Genomic DNA, 22,707 nt, shown 5'->3' on the forward strand with positions numbered 1-22,707 from the left:
AAATTGGACCATGGTGTAGTTGGACAAAATGAAATTGGGAATATTTTGGATTTATTGGGATTTATTGGGAATTTTTGAAATTTTTAGATTTTTAGGCCATGGAGGGGCATTTTGGTAATTTGGCCATTTTTGTCAGTTTTGACAAATTTGGATGTATTCAAGGTGTTTGAAATGTGTTTTGATCAATTTTGGGTATTTTGGCAAAATTTGGGAATTTTGGCCAAATTTGGGTCCCAAGGGCAGTTAGGTAATTTGGAGGTGCCTCGGGGCAAAAGGCCAAGTTGGGTATTTCAAATAGAATTGGATAGATATCCATTCTAAATGAGTCATAGAATAATGTATTGTGAAGATATGGTGTACCCTAGTTTCAAGTCAACACCCAGGGTCAATCCTAAGGCTAAATAGCCCTATAGAAACTCTTCTTGAACTTCCCCCATAATGATCTTACCCACTAAATGCTAGAGGTTAAGGTCAATATGTGGAATTTCAAGTTGAGTAAAGAGAAGAGTTTTGAATTTCTAATGGTGAGGGTACATTTTCTAGTTTTCTAAGACTAGTCAATAGGAAAGTCCTATGGCTAGACCTAGGCTACTAAAGAAGTTTCTAGACCTCAACCAAAAGTGAGGTCAACAAACTTTTAATAAAGTTGTAATATCATACTTAATTTTCATTTTTTGCTTTTGTACCTTATTTTCCAAAGAGAAATATTCTCATCAGAGGTATTATATTTATTAAAGATTCTATTATTCATTTTAGACCAAATTTCATAAGCAATATATTGAATAGCTAAATGGTAGAATCTTTTTTAATTTTTACAACCAATACTGTCAGCATGATAAAAAACTTGAAAAAAATTACTATTAGCAATAAATAAATCTCCAAAAAGGAATAGAATATATCAATGAATATGAGAAGAAAAAAACACTAAAAAAATAAATGATTATGAATTTCTAAACCATTAACATAAGTAACAATTAAGTCTGACATTAATACCACTAAGTTAAGACATCCTTAGTTTTAAGACAAGTATTAAAAATTCTCCAATAAGACAACCAAATTGATAAAATAGTTTTTATATCCAACAATCTGTTTAAATCACTAATAGATAAAGTTTCATAAAAAGAGGATAAACATTTTATTGCTATAATAATATTTTCCTTTCTAAAAACAACTAACACAATCATTAATAATATGAATGCTCTGAATAAGAAGAAAACAATAAGTGTAAATATTTCATTCGCGAAGAAAATCAACAACTATCAATGAGGAAATTTTTAATTTTGATAAATTTATTAAACAAAAACCAATCAACAATTGAAGTACCATTTAGCTCAAATAAAGAAGATCCTTCAATCCAAGGATTAAAAAAAAGAAAAAAAGATTGTTCTTACATTAACTTGAAAAATAAGATATCTTCTATTCTTAAAAATCACTTTGATAAGATTTTTTCAAGAAGTAGAAATTTTAGATATAATATTTTACTCCAAATTGTATCATAATTATCCATATTTCACTTGGCTAAAAAAAAGTTAAGAATTGGGATGCCTCTAAATAATTTTTGTTTTATACCTCAACTTAATATTATCTAAAGAATAAATATCAAGACCTTCAAAGACCTTTGGGAAAAAAATAATACTTATTTTATTCCACTCTTCGTATTAAAAAAAGATGAGAGTAATTGAATCTCGTGCCTTTCCATCGAAGAGAGAGAGAGAGAGAGCTCTGCTGTCTGCGAGAATGGCGGACCGCTTCTTCGCAAACGATATGCCCGACTTCGTCGACGAGACAGAGATCACCGTCAGCGATTCCACTCTTCACAAGCTTCTCTCCATTCCCTACCAGAAGACCGCCGAGCGACTTCTGCGTGCCGCACTTGAACTTAGCGATTCGGTTTATGCTTCTCTTCTAACATATTTGGTGCATTTCTGCAAATATCTTACGAACAAAGTACTCTATTCGATTCATTCCTTTTTATTTTTCTCTCAGGTGGTGAAGGAGACTGGTATTCGTTACGAAAGCCACGCGAAGGACCCTACTCTGTACACTGGAGCCCTCGGAACGGCGTTCTTGCTGTTCAAGAAGTATCAGGTGACTAAAAATCACAGTGATCTCAACCTGTGCCGTGATGTCCTTAAGGCTTGTGACTCTGCTTCCCGTCGTTCGCGGTAACCAACGATATTCCTATTGATCTCTGCTCCCTATTTTGTTTTCTATGCTGATATTGGTTTTGGAGCAGGTATGTGACTTTTATATGTGGGAGGGCAGGAGTTTGTGCTCTTGGTGCGTTAGTGGCAAAGCAATTAGGGGATGGAAAGCTGCTTGACTATTATTTAAGGTCATTTAAAGAGGTATGCTGCTTAAATTGTCTCCAGTTTGAAGGGAATCCCGAGTTTTATCTCCTTGGCTTGCATTGTGTCTAGGGATGCTTCTTGAGTGAGTTGCTTGATACTACATCTTGTGAAAAATCTGTTTTGTTTTTGCTGGAAATTCACCCGTTGAAATGCAATTTGTATACCTTCCTTGTGTTTTTATATAATAAGCTCCAATATATTATTGTTCCAATCTGAACCGGCATGGTAATGGAGCATTTATTTTTTCGGTTAACTGGGACTATGTTTGCAGAAAACCATGGCTTAAATTCTAGATTATTACTGTTGACCAGTGTCATTCAATTCTTTCAACTGTTCTATTTCATTGAATTGTCTCGGTGATATGCTGCTTAAGGTAGTTTCTCAAGTAACATATTATATATTCGTTTTTAATAAATCAAAAGCAGAAAACTTCATTTTAAGTATGTTACGCATAATGTGTAAATTTCTTTGAGTTCTTATTACATTCTCTCTATTGAAACTAGTAAAACTAGAATAGCCAAAGTGTGTGAGGTGAATCATTGTTCCATTTTCACACTACTACTCAGATCATTATTTGGAGGAGACTTGTGCATTGGATATGCCTTTTTATTTTTATAATATAGTTTGATGATCATGAATTATATTTTCGTGATGTTGTATTTTTTTCTTTTGTTAATTGCAACATCATTGATAGATTACCAATTTAGTCATTAACAATCTCAACCATACCTAACTTCAGAATAGTTATGGTGGCCTTAGAAAAATGTTGTTTCAGTAAACTTGATAAACAATTTCAACCAAACCTAACTCCAGAAGCGTTATGGTGGCCTTAAAATGATGATGTTTGAGTAAACTTGATTTTAGAGCTGTTAAAATGACTGAAGAATGTATTAATAACGATTTAGGTGAAAGAAAATAATAGAAAATATGTCCTTCCTTAAAATGAATGTTGGAGACTTGGACCAATTTTGATGTTAGGAAAAAAATACCCTATTTTTATGCAGAACCAACAACCAATAGAGGTTATGATAACTACAAAGTGATCTTGAAAGAGACCAAGGTTCATAGATGAACAACATAATTTATATGATTTGGCAAAAACAAGTTTTTCCATTGTAGAGAAGAGAAAAATGGATTCACAGAAGGCATGGAGTCACAAATGATGTATAGAGGGCACTCATCCACCCTTACCAAACCTGAGTACACTCAAATATTTATAGAGAGGTAGCCCAAAATCTCTTTGATTAATTGTACCTCACACTTTGAAATCATCAATTTTCTCCTCTTAGTGCTCCCACCTAATCTAGGTCATTTATGTGTTTAAATTTCATTGGCATTGTTGGCCTATCTATATCCAACGTGATAGTCTAATTTTCCTAGAAAGATAGCATTCTCGTGATATAAGTTTATAGTTCAAAACCATAGTTATTATCATTTTTTTTAAACATAGTTATTACCTAATGTTAATTTTTAGAATTCAATAATACATGTCATCAAGATGCTTGCATCATTCGGCTCTAACTCGCCTAAACATTAATTGTTATTTTGATATCACCTCAATTTTAGGATTCTAGCTAGTTTCAAGGGAAAGATTCAAGAGATCTTGTTGTTGTTGAACAAATTAAAATTAAGAGCAAGGATATAAATCACCAAATAATAGAGGCTTCATGCTGATGCAATGAGACTCGCCTTGATGTAGTCATTAGGACCTACACTGAACTCAAGGAATATAAATTCAATATATAACATAAAAATCTTGAAAATATAAAATTTATTTCCTTTCACAATGTTTATTGAATTTTATATGCCTCATGGATTGCATGTAACCCCAAAAGACCTAAATATAGTAACTACTCAAAGTCCATCAAAATTTAGTTAAGCACAATAGGTTTCGATGAATTCTAAAAAGTTTTAAATTTTCTTGGTAAAACCACTCATTTTTTAAAACATTATCCTCTAACAAATCTTCCTTATATTAGCTTTTCTTTTTCTAAATTCTCAAGCTTAAGATTAACAACTTTAATAAGAAGTGAATTCTTGATATTTTATATGTTCATTGTATCTTTCCTATGCAATATGGTGTCCCAAAAATATTTATAAGATGGTGGTAAAGAATACAATAGCTTAAAAACTTGATTTTCATGGTCATTTGTCACATTAATACTCCCCAAACTTAGAAAATGAAATTAAATTCATTAAGATGTGATTTAGTTTGTGACTTTCCTATATATGAAGCAGTGTAAAATTGTACTTTTGATATAAGTTATTGGAGAAGCTTTTTTTCATGTACAAAGACTTGAATTTAAATCATAAATCCTCTTCAGTTCTTTCCTCTAATTCGTCTACCAAGATCTCACTCATCACAGAAAGCTGTATCTCTAAAAGTGTCTTTTTTTATCCATCTGTCTTAGCTTCCTCCCCTTGGTTCAATATTATGGCATATAAATTTGGATATCCTCAAAGGACTAAACATCCCGTAATCTCAATACCAATGAATCTTGGGCTTGAGCAAGGAATTTTAAATTAAATCTACTGCTAACCAAATTGAATCCATTGATATTAAAAGTGGAGCTGCCATTGATTTTTGGTACCTTTAACTTAATTATCTTTTCACTTAAATGCTACAGTGATATGACCTGACATTAGACCAAGCTATATAACATGAGATCAATTTGCCTAATTATCTTCAAAAATCTCTTTTAATGCGTGCTTTTTTTGTGTTGGAACCCAACTTGCAATCAAGTAGTTAATCTTTTTTTTCCTTTGCTTCCTCAAATCATAATGCTCTAACATAAATGCAGAAAAAAACTAAAATAGCTTCAGTTGATTCTCCTTTATAAAGGTTGATGTACCTTTGCAAACCGTAGTAACTTCAACTTCTTTAGTGAATTGTACCTTGCATGATTAAGAGCACTCAAAGATATGAGAGTTCTCTTAAGCTATGATGTACACCTAGCTCCATACAATATCCCATTCATTCTTAACTTCATCATGCCAAAATCAATGGCATTGAACATTGATTTGCTTTTCTAGCAGGCATAACCCAATGAACTTGAACCATAAGTAGAAATAATTTCTTATGATTCGGAAGCATATGATATTGACATCTTATGTCTATAATCCTCCTTTTTTGCATCTATTTATATTTTATTACTCACTAAAGAGTATCACTTATATTAAATTCATATCAATCAGCAGCAGCGTTAGCATATGCTGATTTGTCCTCGTAGTTTTATTTCCTTGATCATCCTTCCTTTTCAAATAACGTTTATGTATCATTTTTTTATAGCAGAAGTAAGGAACGCCATTGAACTTGTGTTAGGCTTTTATCATTATTAGAGGTAGACATCTTCTCAAAACATCTCCCTTTAATTATTGATCATTCAATTAATTTTTCTTCTTCAGTCTTGTTAAGCTTTGAAAATTATATTTTTAGAAAATAAATTTTTGACATCTTCTAATAAGCTAATTAAAATATTTTTATCATTCAAATTAATGCCATAAAAACTTGCATGATGGAGGTAAAGAGCACAATAGCAACTGATTTTCATCTTCAAGAATTACATTTTTTTCTCAAATCTTAAATAATGGAGTCAAATGTGATTTTATTGACATAGCCTCTTTCATGAAAATCAAAAATACTCATTGCTTATAGTAAAGTTTATTCAAGAATTTTTGTACAAAGACTCCATTATGAGCACTAGCCTTCCAAAATTATTTTCTACAAACCCTCATTCACCAAATACAAATGATAACTGATTCAATTTTTTTATTCTGCATTGGCTTCTTAACTCTTGACCTCAAGCATATTAACATATTGTATGGGTGTCCTTAAAAGTTCTTATTAGACAAAAAACATTTTGTCTCGATTTTCTAAACCTTAAAACTCTTTCAATTATCAAATTTCTCAGTTTTAAACTTTATGGACATTATATTCTTTATTAAACTTGCTTTGATATCACTTGTTTGAAGAAACACAAACTTTTATATGAAAGTATCAATTGTGAGAGAAATATGATGACCATTCCAAGTAAAATAAAAGATGCTAAACACATAGAAAGATATCAAGTTTGTATTTGATTTTGCTAATTCAGTCTATGCATACGAGGGAGGAGAGTGATTTTGATCAATTGAAAGAAGCTAAAAATTGTGTATAAATAAAGGGACATTCACCATCTTTACCAAACTTTTGTACGTTAAAAGCATTCACAAAGAAGGAGCTCAAAATACTTCATATTTTTTTACCAAATATTTTCATTGTTGTGGGCATCAATATACAATTAATCAAAATCATCCTCTAAATGTTGAGCCACTCACCAATCATGTTTTTACAATCCTTTTGTTGTAAGAGTTACTTACCTAGACCATTAGCCACCAAGTAGTTGTCAACCATAAATTCTAGTAAGTCATGTTGGTGCAACACTATCAGATCAGTCTCCTTTGCCTCTTTCTTACAATTGACTTGTAGTCGCTGAGGTCATAGGTTCCTTACCTTTGAAAAGAGGTTGGGCAATTCTTGGTTTATTTTTTTATTTTTTATTTTTTATTTTGTATTGGTGGACTCAAAAGAAGTCCTAAATAAGCTTAAAGAATCTATGAAGATTTAACCATTGGATAACTCAAATATGCATCCCCTATTAGCTCAAAGCAAACTATGGATAGTTGTATTTAACCCACAAACATATAAGTGGACCCCTCTTTCTCTGAGTGTTAGTCAAATCAGTTTGTCTGATGTGCAATACTAATGATTTATCTTCCCTCGGTGATCTACGAGAGGTCTAATAAAATAGCTTAGCATTGATGTGTATGCCTAACCCTAAATTGTTTTGTGCATGGCATCACTATCATGTGAGGCCTAGGTTGGCTACTAATAGATTATTTGTTCTAAATGGATCTCCATGTTCATTTGGGTTGATACCCTTTGAGTTAACCAATGTTTAATTAAGCTTGAGTTGGGGCTGTGGGGACTGCTTGTCAAAGGCCTAATTATTTGTTAACTTAGTTAACAACACTTTGTTGTCAATTCAGGCTAGCTTTAGTTAATTATAGTTAATCGAAGTTTAACATAGGAACCATAATTTGGTTTGACAAATGCTAATGTAGCTCACAGTAGACCTTAGGCAACCTCATGGATTCTACTAGCACAAGTCAACCCAATGTAACATATGATTTGACAGACCTAGCCTAGATGGACTTAACTCAAGGTCATTGGACCTTCAACTTCACTAATTATGATGGGGCCCTAGCTTGATCTAGATTTTTAAAGACAAATCGAACCAAGTCAATCCTTAGGGTGCAACTATACCAACCAAAACTCAATCCAATTAGAAATCAATCATAAGCTCAAAGACTCCAAAAGAAGATGAAATTTAATAATTTAAGAAATTGCTTATAGTCAGACCTACTCTACCTAACCTCAGTTGATTAGCCAAGTCTAATTGTAAGTCTACTTGATTTAGCTACAAATTAGTTTCCCCGATTGGACTTGAGTTGTAAATGAATACAATCAAATGATTCAAACAAAAATTAATCTCGATATTCACTTTATTATATTAAACAAATTCACCAATGGAAGAACAAACTTGGACCAAACTTGTAGTCCTCATATCAAGCTCAATTATGTGGTTTGCACTCATCGAAGGTTGAAGTCGTTAGTGGCTTATTCATGGTTGACTTGTGGACCATCTTAACAATCTATTCTAAGTAATAACAACTTTCAAAGGTCCGAAGGCTATTTATACCCCAATTAATTGCCATTTTAAAGAATTCAAAGATTAAGAAATTGAAGTCCTTAAGAGGTTTCTAGTATGATTCCTATTTGAAGTGTTGCACTGTTGGAGTGTCACTAGTCCTACTTTCTTTCTCTTTTACATTACAACTAGAAGAAGGATCCCAATGTTTATGAGCTTGGGTACACATCTCTATTGGTCTTCTTGGTAGTCTTCCTCCGCTTACTTGCTCGCAGATAATCATCCTCAAGTTCTTAAAGAGCAATGAGTTCACGTACTCATACATTCATTATGACAAGTTCACTAATGATGAGATTTTTCTCGTGATTTTTATAAATGATTTTCAGAAGTTCTTAAGCATGATCACATGCTTTGATATTCTTTTTTTAGGCATTTTAGCAAGGTATTAAAGAGTTGTTAGCAAGGTAGTGTGAAATGGATTTTTCTAAAATTTTGCGCTACACGAAAAAGATCATGATAGAGAAAAGCCACTATTCAATTTTAGAGAGAAGAGCAGGAACCTAATTAAAAATTGATTTTCGCACAAAACAATTTTTAGTTGTGTTTGTGTTGAGTTGGGAGGGGAGATAAATAATTCTTCACATAGAGACATCAAGTTTTATAGTGGCTTAACAATTAAAGCCTTTGCATGTTGTAGCCAGATAAAAACTTTGTAGTATTAAATGATAATTACTTGATGTTATAAATGAAGAGAATATGCTTTGGGAGGCAATCTAGTTCTTGGAAGAACTTGATGTATGCCTTTAAGAGAGGTTTTATTCTTCATAAGCTAGAGCAGGAGATGTAGTAGGAAGAAGAAGAAGAAGAAGAAGAGAAGAAGAAGAAGAAGAAGAAGAAGAAGTAGAACAATAAAGGAGGTTTATAGAGAATAGCTAAAAAAAATCTGGATGATGGGCAAGTGTTGAAGTGGAAAAAGCATGTAGAGAAGATCTTGAAGTATTGAAGAAGAAGAAATAGAAGAAGAAGAAGAAGAAGAAGAAGAAGAAGAAAGAAGAAGAAGAAGAATAAGAAGAAGAAGAAGAAGAATAAGAAGAAGAAGAAGAAGTAGTAGTAGTAGTGGTAGGATTTTGAGTGGGTGTTCTTACAATAGAGGAGGTTTATAGAGAATAGCTAAAAAAAATGTGGATGATGGGCAAGTGTTGAAGTGGAAAAAGCATGTAGAGAAAATCTTGAAGTATTAGGGACTATGCTTATGAGAAGAGTAATTGATGCGGTTTTCACGAAAGACAAATGGTGGTAAATATTGAGGGTGATGCTTGGCTTTTATGGAGAACAATCCAAGATGAATAGCATATACCAAATTGAAAACAAATATGAGTAATATTTAGAAAGAAGATTGAGAAGAAATTCAAGAGGATATAGGCTACGAGGAAAAAGTGCTAAATTTTGAGAGTGGACAAGCTTTATATGTTGGGCTGAATGGAAAGTGTTCTAAAGTGAAATGACATTCTTTGGCTAGGTGTTTGTCGAGAGCTTGCAAAAGGACTTGAGAGGGACACCTTTATTAGTGGTTAATGTTGCCATTCAATATGGATCCTTTGCTTTAATTAAGTTATGTGTGAAATAGGCACATAAGGTTAGTATTTAACTTCTAAGTATTTTTGTGATAGAGTTCTAACTATCGAATTGGGAATATGTTATTGTTTTGTACACTTATTACTCTAAAGCCACACATGGACGGGTCCTAGTATGAAGATGGTATAATTATAGCACACCACATCAACCACATGATTAGTCGATAATATCTCAGTGATAATCGTCTACAATTAGCCAACAAATCCTAGCCATAGAAGATCAAGTGGATAATTGTGATGCAATCATCTTAGTTTGTAAAGGGTGAAATAAGGAATTCATGATTTAAACAATTTAACCAACCTTAAACAGATAAAAAATTAATAACTTAAGAATGAAAGAAAATATAAAACATAATTACAAAAAATTAGAAAAATCAAAAAGTAATTCCCTTAAATTAATTTGTGTCAAAAATATAAATTTTTTGTATTTTCATATATAAATTAAGTGATAGATTTCTCTATAAATTCAAAAATTATTTGAAAATAACATGGACTCTTATAAAGTGAATAAAAATGTAGTGTTGTATCTATAAATAAAAGTTGAGCATTATGGATCATTATGACCATTGATTTGATCTGTTATCTTGGGGTTCATACTATCACATTTGTAATGTATGTAAAATTAAGCAGTTTTTCATAAATTCTATTAAAATTTTAAAAGTTTCCAAAAATCCTGAAGTTTAGGAAGACCCATCTCTTTTTAACCATAAAGGATTGTGGAATCTCTGGATTACTAACGTAAACTTACTAGCCGTCCAAAATATTAAAGGACCATTGGTATTTGAAAATTATATCAAAATTATTACATTTGGCAAAGGCCTCTCAGTATGAAATCTTTAATGTGTCTTAAAGCGCGACTCCTTTATAAGTCATCATCAACTCATTTGACTGACAATATGTGCATATTGCATGATCAAACCAAACTTTATTAGATTTAGTCAACTCAACTAATTAAGTTCAATCAATTGATTAATAAGATCCATTTAGGCTTTTCTCAATTTGAGGTTCTAAGTCCTAAAATTTTGGGTCATTTTGTTTATGGGACAAGATTGTAAGACCTATTTGTGTAGCTATTTTAATGTTATAATTATACGATCTGAACCATGCTTCTCGCAAACCTAGGATTATTGGTTACAAATGGACTTCTCTTTATTCCAAGCAAGAATTTGAAATTTAATGTTAATCACATTTCTAGACTCTCATATGTAAGTCTAAGTTTGAAAGTCAGGTTGTTGCTAAGTTAGCCCCAATTTACGTTTGTCCCACATACACAAAGAGTGATCTTATTTAGTCGAAGGTAATTGATCTCGAGTCATCTTGTCCGTATGACAAGGCTATAAGTCTTATAATAGGGCTCCTCTACAACTTTAGTGTTACAATTCTTGATAAGCCATCTAATATTAGAGTCATTTCACCTAATTCCTAATCCTCTTCAGCCCAAATCCTTATCGGACCCTACCCTGATAGGCTATTTGGCTTCATGTAGGATTTAACTTAGTAGTTCTTATAAATTCAGATTTAGTAAATATTGGTTAGTTAAATCCTGAAAAATTGTTTGGCATCAAAGCTATTAAATCTAAGGCTATCAAAAAAGCTCGTAGTTCGCGGACAACTCATGTTCGGCTCGTTAAATAACTCGTGTTCGGTTTGTTCGCTAAGCAAACAAATTGAACACGAGCAAATTTTTTGAGCTCGATTTATAAACGAGCCGAACACGAACAAATGGTTGTTTGTTCATGTTCGGCTTGTTTTGGCTCAAAATAATAAAATAATAGTATTTATTTATATCATTTTTATAATATATGTATTAAAAATATTAAATTTTATTATTTTTAAAATTTATTTGAGTGGTAATAATTGTAAGAAAAATTAAGTTATGGTGTTAAGATTTGTAAATAAATAGGATTTGGGTGGTATCTATGTAAATGAGCTTAAAATAGAGCACATTCTTGATTTAGGGGTTATGAAAATACGTAAGTGCCCTAGCCATTTAAAAAAGAAAAGTTATTGGATGCTTGGCTTGCTGCTCACTCCATCCGCGTACCCTCCTCTCTGCCTCTCTATTTTTTTGTCCCACATCACATATTTACAAAAAAGTGGTTATCCCATTGTTGTTTAAATATAGAATGAAGTGGAGGAGAAAGTTATTCTGGAGTTCTAAAAGTAGTGCCCAAGCCTTGAATTTAGCTCAAATTAAAGATGGGCCAAATTGAAATAAAATTGTGTTGAATATGAAGGTGTTTTCTCAAGTCATGCTTCTCCACTTGAGTAGAATATAAATAAAATAAAAAGAAATTGTGAGCTCACTCAAATTTGTCTAATTTATAAGCTTAATTATTGAGCGCAATTCAAGCCTAATTCAAACAAATGGAACACGAACATGAACATTTTTAAATGAGTTGAACACGAACTGGAGCTCAGCTCGCTCATGTTCGACTCGTTTACACCCCTAATTAAATCCAATTATATCTTGTGAAATTGTTCAACAACTTATTTCAGCACGGAAGTTTATTAGTTCAAATATGAATATAAAATTATATATTGATGGTGCAATCATTGAGAATAATTTAGTTAATTTAATTTTTATTTTTTTCTAATTACATTAATGATTAATTAACTATTTACATATAATTAGTCACTATTAAAATGATTAAACTAATTAATCATCAATAATTATTTTAATATTCATTAACTAATTGTTGATTAGTTATTTACTGAGCTAGTCAATCATTAATTAGAATTTTACTAAACTAATCAAACAATATTCATTATTTTAATTTTCTTTTTTAATCATGAATTACTTATTTATCAAGCTTGTATCAATATTAACTAAATTAATTAAGGTATAATTACCTAAACAACATATTAATTAATAATCAAATAAATTAGTCAAAATTAACTTAAATTAACTTAAGAATCACCCGGCCTGCTACCTTCTGCTTCCTCTTCCCAACCCTCCTCCTGCGACCTTCCCCCTTCCCCCTTCTGTTCGTAGCCTTTGCAGATAATCACGATTAGAGCTAGCTGGGAAGGCAACAACGGGTCGTGCTTTCTCCCCATTTCGCTTCACTACTACCCGAAACAATCGAGGAAAAGAAACAAAATTTTGTGAAGTTAACCTTCACTTTTCCTCCCGCCCCTATTCACACAATTCACTTTGTCTGTATCTCATAAATTTGCCTTCCAACAGGGTTTATTAAATTCGGAATTTGAGGCAAAATGGAAGAGAAATGGGATTTAAAATTCTGTGTGATTTGAAGTTTGTTATTTTTAATGTTTGGTGGGGTTAAGGTTAAATGCGACTTAAATCCTGCTCAAATAGTACTACAAAACAACCCCTAAATTGTCTATTTTCTCTACCCAATGTTAAGAAGTAAGCAATAAATAATCAAATCTCTTCCAGTATTCAAGCCTATGTTATACTAAATATATGAAATTCAAGTCTTACAGATTGTCTCTACAAAATTTATAGGTGCCAAGTATGATTTTTTTAATCTTTCATGAGACAAGCTCATATAAATTACACAAGCTTATCTCTCTATCATATGCATGCTCATTTCATCAATTCCATTGATTTACCTTTCCATTGATTTACCTTCCCAAAAGATGCAAGTTGCTTTCTACTTAGTGAGCCAAATTCTCACAAGTCAGACTGACCAGTCTATAAACCCTTATGCTAATGACTTTCATTTTTGTTAAATTTGTTCCAAGCCAGAGCTCAGCAACTTTTGATTAATTACTTGAGGCACTTTATGGATACATCAAATTGCCCTCTAGCATATGACATTAACCTTAGTAGTTTGGCTTTGAGAGTGTTCTGATGCTTGATATGGATCACATCCTTAGAGAATATCTGCAAATTCAAATTATTCCACCCAATATCTTTAGGTTACCTACCTTTCCAAGTTATATTTACGATCTAGGTTAGAATCATTGAACTTTGGCCATATCATACTTCGTGCCTCTGAGCTAATCTCAATGTGAATTGATTAAGTCCAACATGCTACAAAATTTTAGTGCTCACATAAAAGTCTTATGAATCACTGATAGTGTTACCAATGCCATTGGGGCTGATATTATTTAACTATGAATTTCAATCTCTCATTTTAAGAGGGCAAATGCTTGATAAAATTACCTTTAGTTGCTGAAGATATTTGAGAAAAGATAACTTATAACTGTTAATTAGATTTCCTAGACGACATGATTCTTTAGTTCTCACATTTGTAAAATGAGTTCATAAAGTTGACTCTAGATGACAAATCATAGGTGTTTTATTTGACTTGGCTTCTTATCTTTATCTTAATATTTCATATATGAACTCAAATTTAACCGCCGATCCGGAGCATACTGAAGTATAATGTTGTGCTCAAACAAGAACGCTCTCAGGCATTGCCTAAGTTGCCATTAGGGGTGTAAACGAGTCGAGTCGAGCTCGAATTTGGGGTCAAATGAGCTTAACTCGTTTAATGTAAATCTAGCTCAAACTCGAGCTTGCGCTCGACTCGAAATCAAATTTCGAGCTCGGGCTCGAATCGAGGAAAATATATTAGGCTCGTAAAGTTGAGCTTGACTCGTTTTATAAGCTCGATTTCACTTGAAAGTTTTAATGTTGGTTTAAATCAAGCAATTGAAAAGAGTTGTACATTTATATTGCAATTGATTAAAAATAAATAAATTTTTTTTTCACAAAAATTTCATGATAACCTCAAAAAAAGTTATATAGATAAAAAAACATTACATGCATACCACCCAATTTCCATGCATTTACATATCTAGCACCCAAGCTTTACTTTTTACATTTATGCCACCCAAATCTTTCATATGACATCAAAAATACCACTCGTTCAACTTGTTCAAAAGTCACATTTTCATGCAAAGGTAAGGTGAAATATATATGTAAAAAATGATTTTTAGGTTCTAGATATGTAAATACATAGGAATTGAGTGACAGGCATGTAAATCTACCAAAACATTATAAATAAGGCAAAAAAAAACTTTCATAAAAATATAATAACGAGTACTTGCACATTTCTTTGGGAGTGGGGAGAGCTGAGGGCTGCGGCCTGCGGGATTGCCCGATTGTTCGAAGCCTTATTTTAGGGCTTCGCGAATCACTTACCGTTATTTAATCGAGTAGCTCGACGAGTTAACGAGTTGAGTCGCATGAAACTCAAATTTGTGCTCGTGTATTATACGAGCTCAGTTATAAGCTTGACTAGCGAGCTCGTTAACGAGTCCAGTTTGAGTAGACTTGCGAGCCAGTTTGACCTACCTACACCCCTTGTTACAATTAACCATGGAGTCTTGTGTTCATCGAAAATCTCACTCCCCCAATTCAAATAGAATCTTTGATAATTCACCATCTAAGGGAAATATTTGAGAAATCAGATAATTTTCCTAAGAATTTTTTGTGAATTTGATATAAAAAATTTTTGTGACATAAAAGACACTCATTTTGCACTAAGTTACACTTTAATAAGTATGAAAAGCTAAAATCTTGTTGATTCCTAGTATGGTTTGGGTAGTGAGATTGAATTTTTAGTACGTAATCATATTAAAATTGACTTATTAAGACTGATACTTTTGTTGTTAAAGGGAAATTAAAAGTTTGGACAAAGATCTAATTTATTGGGAAGTTAAATACTTTCATAGGCTGATCAAGGAATAACGGAAGTCAATCTTCATAAATAATCCTTTGTCGTGATATTCTTTTTTCGTTCTTGAAAGTTGTTCTTTGTGAGTCGTTCATCTTGAGATGGAAATTACACAAGAAGAAGAAGACTATGACACTCAAAGAGAATATTTCATACAACAATGCATGATACTTACTTGAGAATGGTATCAATATTTATATACTTATACAAGAGGTAGCTCAAGAGCAGGAAGGGTAAGAGGGTGCTTATGCATGTGAAGAAGGAGAATTATGATGATTTGAGTTTTGAATAGTTTTTGGGAATTTTGAAGGGTTTAGGTTGATTTCCAAGGGATTTCATGTGTTTTCCAAAGAAAAATAATAAAGAAAAGATGTTTATAAGATATGAGATATTAAGATAAGAAGAGCCTCAACATGAGAGATATGGAGAGCCTCAACATCAAGTACATGGATATTGCGTGAGAAAAACACATAAAAATATGCCTCAAATCTCTTCTTTATTTCATTATTTTTTATATATAGCATTATTGTATGTTTTTGTGCAAGAAAGCTCTCAGAGAAGTTTTCAAAAGGATTTGGTGAAATTTATGCAACCTCGCAGTGTGATGTCTAGTGCCTAGGTGCCATGTTGGATTTTCTCAATAACAAGATTCTTGAGATCTTGGAGAGCCAAGTATCCAGCGCTGCAACACTGGAATGGAGCTCCGCGCCGCTATCGATGCCAGAGCAAGTAGGCAAAAGATAGAAAACGTAATACCGCAGTGCAATACCTTGAGCACTGTAGTGTTTTCCCAGCTTCACAACTGTGTACCCAGAGCACCACAACACCACAAACTGACCAAGAACAGTTATGCACTTTTAAATTAAAATTACAAATGGTGAATGACAGCTAGGAGCGGGAAATGACTTTAAAAAAATGGAGAGGAGTTTAGTGGAGTGGTGTATGTCATATTAAATATTGTATTGTGAGTGTGTTAGTGTGTCTAAGGAAATGGAGCGTCACTTGGCTTAGTGAAGCAAAGAAGAGGCAAGAAAGAGGATAAGGAGAATTAGAGGTGCGACTCCAGTCTACAATTTGCTAAATCCTAAATCTTTTATTATTTTATTTTCATTTTTGTTGAATTCTCTTGTGACTGTCACAATTCGAGTGAAGTGAAGAGTTACTTGTGGTTTGATTGTAAAAACATGCCATGTTAATTGTATTTTCCTTTGAATTTGTGATTTATAAGTAATTTATTTGGATTTATTTTCATAGCACGTTGCAATCCTTTATTTATTTGTGATTCTTCTTATTTCATTTATTATTAGTGATGGTCACACTCTTGTTTAATATTTAGTATAAGTTAATGATATCGACAATGTCTTAATTTATATAAGGAAGATTCATAACTAGGGTGTGAAAGAATAGTCATATTACTTTTAAATGATAGCAATCACTTAGGAAAATGAAAAAAAAAAATTGTAAAATAAACTAATTGCATAGACATATCACACTAAGGATTTTATAAATTAGCGTTTTTAATATCGACAGAGGCTTTAAGCTATTTTTATTTTGGATTAAGGATAATTTTTTAAATGAAATTAATATCCCTAAATTTTGATGTTATAAATTACAAATTCAAAAGAATTTCACATATTTGGAATTTTTGACATTTTAGAAACCTGAAAATTTTCTTTTAAAAAATTCTAATTTTGGATAGAAATTATGGTTTTGAGCTATTGCTTAATTTCATTTTCAATAATCAGAACGAATCATCATGGAAATGATCCTACACTCAAATACATTATTTTACTTATTCAACAAATGTACTTGCGTTTGCTTGTGCAAAGTTAAGTTAGGGGTGACTCATTAGCAGGCTAATTCAACATGCACAATACATCTATTGAGTAGATATGGCCATTATTTTGCTCAAACGCTCAATGGCTAAATATTTGGAATGGTTCCAAGTCAATGGAGCTCTTTAAAGAATATAGTCAAGGCACAATATTATTAAGTTTCAGTAGAAAACCTAGGAGGCTTATGAGTGGTTAGTTCTTATTAAACAACTTATAAAGATGCTTCTGTCACTATGTTTATCCATCCCTAAGATTATTAAACAAAATTTCACATCATTCTCTATATTAGTTTGTTGTTCTTTAGCTTCTTTACCATTAATCTAGGTCAATGGAGCTCTTTAAAGAATATATTCAAGGCACAATACTATTAAGTTTCAGTAGAAAACCTAGGAGGCTTATGAGTGGTTAGTTCTTATTAAACAACTTATACAGATGCTTCTGTCACTATGTTTATCCATCCCTAAGATTATTAAACAAAATTTCACATCATTCTCTATATTAGTTTGTTGTTCTTTAGCTTCTTTACCATTAATCTAGGTCAATGGAGCTCTTTAAAGAATATATTCAAGGCACAATACTATTAAGTTTCAGTAGAAAACCTAGGAGGCTTATGAGTGGTTAGTTCTTATTAAACAACTTATACAGATGCTTCTGTCACTATGTTTATCCATCCCTAAGATTATTAAACAAAATTTCACATCATTCTCTATATTAGTTTGTTGTTCTTTAGCTTCTTTACCATTAATAAGAATTGCAATGGATCAATGAATTCATAACTAAATTCAGGAAGTAGGGTCGACTCAATTTTTTTTTCTGTAAAACTTGGCCTAAACTCATGATATGCTTGCTTGTTGGTGTATGAGGATGAGGTTTTTTGTTTGCTCCTGAAGTCTATTGCATCATTCCTTAAATCGATAATCATTATATGAGTAATGATGTTCAACCCATCTATTGGATTAGAAACATCAATTGTAGTCTTTTCAATCTCTAGGATGATAGTCTCAGAAGTCGTGAAGTATAGAGCTAGCCAGCTTCGTCATGATCATGGGTTTTGACTTGTAATAAGAGCTTGGAATATTCTTTAAAGCTTTAAATAACCTTCATAATGATAGGAATAGCCACCTTAAGAAGTTATTAAGATATGATATGGTTGTCTGCTATGGGTTGGCCTATATATATATATAGATTGATAGAGAGAAAGAGAGAGAGAGAGAGAGAGAGAGAGAGAGAGAATCAACTGCTTTTATGTAAGATCTCGACTTGAAATGATATAGTTTAAAAGGGAGGGAGGGATAATTATTTGCTGTTGGGTTTTGAGGTGTTAAGTGGCCTAAATGGCAGAAATTGACAAAATATCAACTCTATGTAAGATTTCGACTTATAATGAAATAGTTTGAAATATTGAGAGTTGTAAGCTATGCAATAATATAGTGACAGAAAAGATTGTGCATGATGTATGTAATTACTCTACTACAATTTGCAATTTTTTTTATAGGAAATTTTGATGAATAAGTAAAGAACATAATTAAGTGAAGATCTACAGATTTTTTCTTAATTTCTATAATAAAATAATATGCAAATGCTAACAATAAGAACAATCTTTGAGAAATTTCTGGATATCAAATGAAGCTAGATAGACTTAACATTTTTAAAGTGGCTAAATAAGAAGTTAATATCACACCCAGAAGGTTTTGACTACATCAAAAGTCGTTTAGCACTTTTATAAAATGCAAAGATATGATGATGCTATATAACATGTAGGAATAATTATTTTCCAAAAAAAAGTGCTTGGATGTTAAAAATGATATTAGGACAAATGCAAACTATTTATTGTAGGATGAATGCAAACTAACTGCTAATGCATAAGTGAAATATACTAATGGTTCAGCTAAATCACCTTTCTAAAAACTATTGAAAGTTTACATTTGGTTGACTCCTAGTGCGAGTTTGGACAGTGGCGAGGTTAAATTTTAATTTTTTAATGTAAGTTGAGTTAAACGAAATTAGACCTCTTAAACTTATTTTAAGCTTAGAAAAGGATCCAACTTGCAGGAGAGTTAACATTTACACGCAAGTGGAGCGAGGAATAGCTGAAGATTACTTCCACTAATGGTCCTTTGTTGTAATGATTTTCTTCATTCTCTTGTGGTGAAGCATTCGAAGAAGTGTAGAATAAAGTCAGTTGTATTCAGCAATGCATGAACTTCAAAGAGAATGAGATCAATATTTATAGGCTTGTCCGAGAGCTAGCTCAAGAGGTGCAAGGACAAAGGGGTGGTTGGCCATGCATAGGGAAGGAGGGCGAATTCTTGATGACATCAATTTGAAGAGTTCTTGGGAAGTTTGAAGGGTTTGGGTTGATTTCCAAGTGATTTTATTTGTTTTTCGAAGGACAATAATAAAGGAAAGGTGTTCCAAGGTAAACAATGTATTTTTTTTTTTAAATTTAGAGAGAGTGAGAGAGAGAGAGGGAGAGAGTGAGAGAGATGGTGGTTGAAGGTGATGAAGTGGTCAAATGATTAGATGGAGGCTTAATTGATCAATTATGGTTAAAATAAAATCTGAAGAAGAGAGCTAGGCTAGCTTATGCACATACATGACTAGCAAACCTAATGGCTCGTCAATGGCATGAATAGGTTTGAAACTTAAGGTCCAAAATGTAAAAATTTCTGATGACTCAGAACATAAGGGTAATTACATAGGGCTAATTAAGTGTGACAATCACATGAAAAAAAGGTCCGATATACATAAATTTAAAATCCTAAATATGAACTAGCTCTAAAATTCATTTTGCATCAAATTCTCATCTTGAGTTTGCAAGAGCTTTTAAATTATGTACCCTTCCCCAACAAAATTATGGCGCAACCGACCAAGATAAACCCCCACTAACTAATTCTCCCAACCGCTTTGCCACGGTCTGCAATAGGAGAGATCAAGAGCCCTTCTTTAGCGGCTGAACTCAAGAGGAAAATCTGTAATTTTTTTTTCTTAATGCAATATAAAACAAGGGGACGAATGGCTATATAATAAGTCTAAGAAAAACCTACCCAACTAGCTTTAGACCAAAAACCATGAAATGGTTTATCCATGCACAGAAGAAAACCAGGTCATCGTCCTCATTTTTCCTATTATATTGTGTAATACCAACATTTCAAATCAGCCACTCATGGACATGAAAATTTGCTTATATAGAAATAGTGTAGTAGTTAGATTCCATGCAATATTTTGTAAATCTCGTACAACGCCAGTTGCACCAAAAAATCAATATTTAATCAGTATTTTAACATCAGCTTCTGTGAATTTTCGAAATCCAAAAAAAAAAAATCGTGGATACCAATTCTGAGTCATTGCGGTTTCATTTATATAAGCTATTACTCAGAATTTGCTATTAGTTTTACTCAGAATTTCACCTTAAGTTTGAAAAATCTTCTTTTTTTTTTTCAACCCTTTCAACATTTCTCCTGTAAACAGATTACATTGCCTGCTGGTGTCCCTAATGAGCTTCTGTATGGAAGAGCCGGATACCTTTGGGCATGTTCTTTCCTTAACAAGCACATTGGAGAGGGGACAATCCCTTCCACCTTTACAGTGAGTAATGCTCTCATCTCCTCTTTTTTCTGCTGCCTTTACTTACCCATCGGCTAACAACAAAATTTCGCGTTGACACACTGTCACTGACTACTCCTTAGGATTCAGTAGTAAAGGAAGTGATTAGAGAAGGAAGGCAGTTATCCAACAATGGAAGCTGTCCTCTAATGTATGAATGGCATGGCAAGAAATATTGGGGAGCAGCTCATGGCTTAGCAGGAATCATGCATGTTCTGATGGACATGGAACTGAATCCTGAAGAGAGAGAATATGTTAAAGGCACTCTTTTTTACATGATCAAGAACCGTTTTCCTAGCGGAAACTATCCCTCGAGCGAGAACTCTGACACTGATAGACTTGTTCATTGGTGCCACGGCGCCCCCGGAATCGCCCTCACCCTTGTAAAAGCTGCTCAGGTGATTGCTATCTTTGTCTTTCATTGGTGGAACCAGAGGGTGGTTGGGGGAGACACTCTGCACCTCTAAATTTTCATTAAATTATTTAATATCATATAATAAACTAAAAATTGTTCCTTAAATTTAATTATTTAATAATAATTTACTATTAAATGTATTTTTTTTTAATATGAAGGTTTTAAACTTAAATACTGGCCATGCTTATATTTAAGTTCTGGTTCCACAATTGCTTGTCTCCATTGTTCATCAACGGCAAGTGCTCGTACTCACCATCCTTTGTGACATTGAACAATGGCTGCAGGTGTTCGGCGACGAGCAATTCTTACGAGCGGCGGTGGATGCGGCGGAGGTGGTCTGGAATCGAGGGCTTCTGAGGAGAGTTGGGATCTGCCATGGAATAAGTGGCAACGCCTATGTGTTCCTGTCGTTGTATAGGCTGACAGGCAAAGCTGAGTACCTGTACCGTGCCAAAGCATTTGCCTGCTTTCTACTTGACGGAGCATACCAGCTGGTGGCTAAAGGTGAGATGCATGGCGGTGATCATCCCTTTTCTCTGTTTGAAGGTAAGGGCGGGATGGCCTACCTATTTCTGGACATGACGAGCCCTAATGAATCAAGGTTTCCTGCTTATGAGCTTTGAAGCTCTCCTCGGGTTGCCTATAGAGTCGAGCTTCGCGAGTTGCTTTAAACTTAATTTGATCGAGTATAATAATAACACTTTGTCCATTTCCTTGGTATAAAAAAACTAAAAAAAAGGAAAAAAAAAAAATCAGGAGCACTATTTACGTACGAAATATGCATGCAGTTCTGCGTGCATATTTGACAAAATAACCTTCTAATATATCATTTATTGGGAGTTATGGAGAGTTTATTGAGGTGTAATCTTTCAATAACCCCTCAATAAACTACTAATACATTTTGCAGTTCCGCGCTCATATTTGTTGTTTTCATTCAGAAGTTTTGTTAAGTTATTGGGGTTATTAACCCCAATAACATTGACAAACCATCCAATACCTCCCGATATGCGCACGTAGGCGTGCGTGCGTATTTCGTACATAAATATTTTTCTCATATCAGTAGGACCATCAATGAGTTAATTGGATATTTGGTCAATTACTTAGTTCATTAATTTTTTGTAAGTAATGCATGACCAAATGAATAGCCGGGTTCATTGTCTGACGTCTTATGACGTATTAAGAATCACAGTATGGTATTTTAATTTTGATAGGAAGGCCATCTCTTAGAACAAGTATTTCATACAAGAAAACAAGCGACATTTCGGTGAGATGATCATCTTAATTTTGTACTAATATTTAGCACAATAAAAGAAGAAATTTATACGAAATACCATAAATTGTGGGGTTGGCTAAATGAATTATTTTTAGTCCATTGTCCAAATATTTTCATTTAATTCTTACAAATTAAGATTATTTTTTTTGTAACATGTCAAGGTTTTTTGTAAGGTTTACTTCTACTTTTAACATATGTTGAATCTAGACATTTACTCTCTTAATTTCGATTATCGGATGGACATTTCTA

At 32.8% G+C, this 22,707-nt stretch overlaps 1 protein-coding gene across 1 annotated transcript; it reads left to right on the forward strand.

Moving 5' to 3' along the window:
- Nucleotides 1–1,670: 1,670 nt before the first annotated feature.
- On the forward strand, nucleotides 1,671–22,470 carry LOC110022139 (lanC-like protein GCL2). Its single transcript, XM_020720947.1, has 6 exons — nucleotides 1,671–1,890; nucleotides 1,987–2,165; nucleotides 2,237–2,348; nucleotides 20,636–20,752; nucleotides 20,854–21,168; nucleotides 21,470–22,470. The coding sequence occupies exons 1-6, from the start codon at nucleotides 1,738–1,740 to the stop codon at nucleotides 21,806–21,808; spliced, it is 1,215 nt and encodes a 404-aa protein (XP_020576606.1). The 5' UTR covers nucleotides 1,671–1,737; the 3' UTR covers nucleotides 21,809–22,470.
- The last annotated feature ends 237 nt before the right edge of the window (nucleotides 22,471–22,707 follow it).

This window comes from Phalaenopsis equestris, unplaced genomic scaffold, assembly GCF_001263595.1.
Source record: "Phalaenopsis equestris unplaced genomic scaffold, ASM126359v1 Scaffold000171, whole genome shotgun sequence".
Taxonomy (NCBI): domain Eukaryota; kingdom Viridiplantae; phylum Streptophyta; class Magnoliopsida; order Asparagales; family Orchidaceae; genus Phalaenopsis; species Phalaenopsis equestris.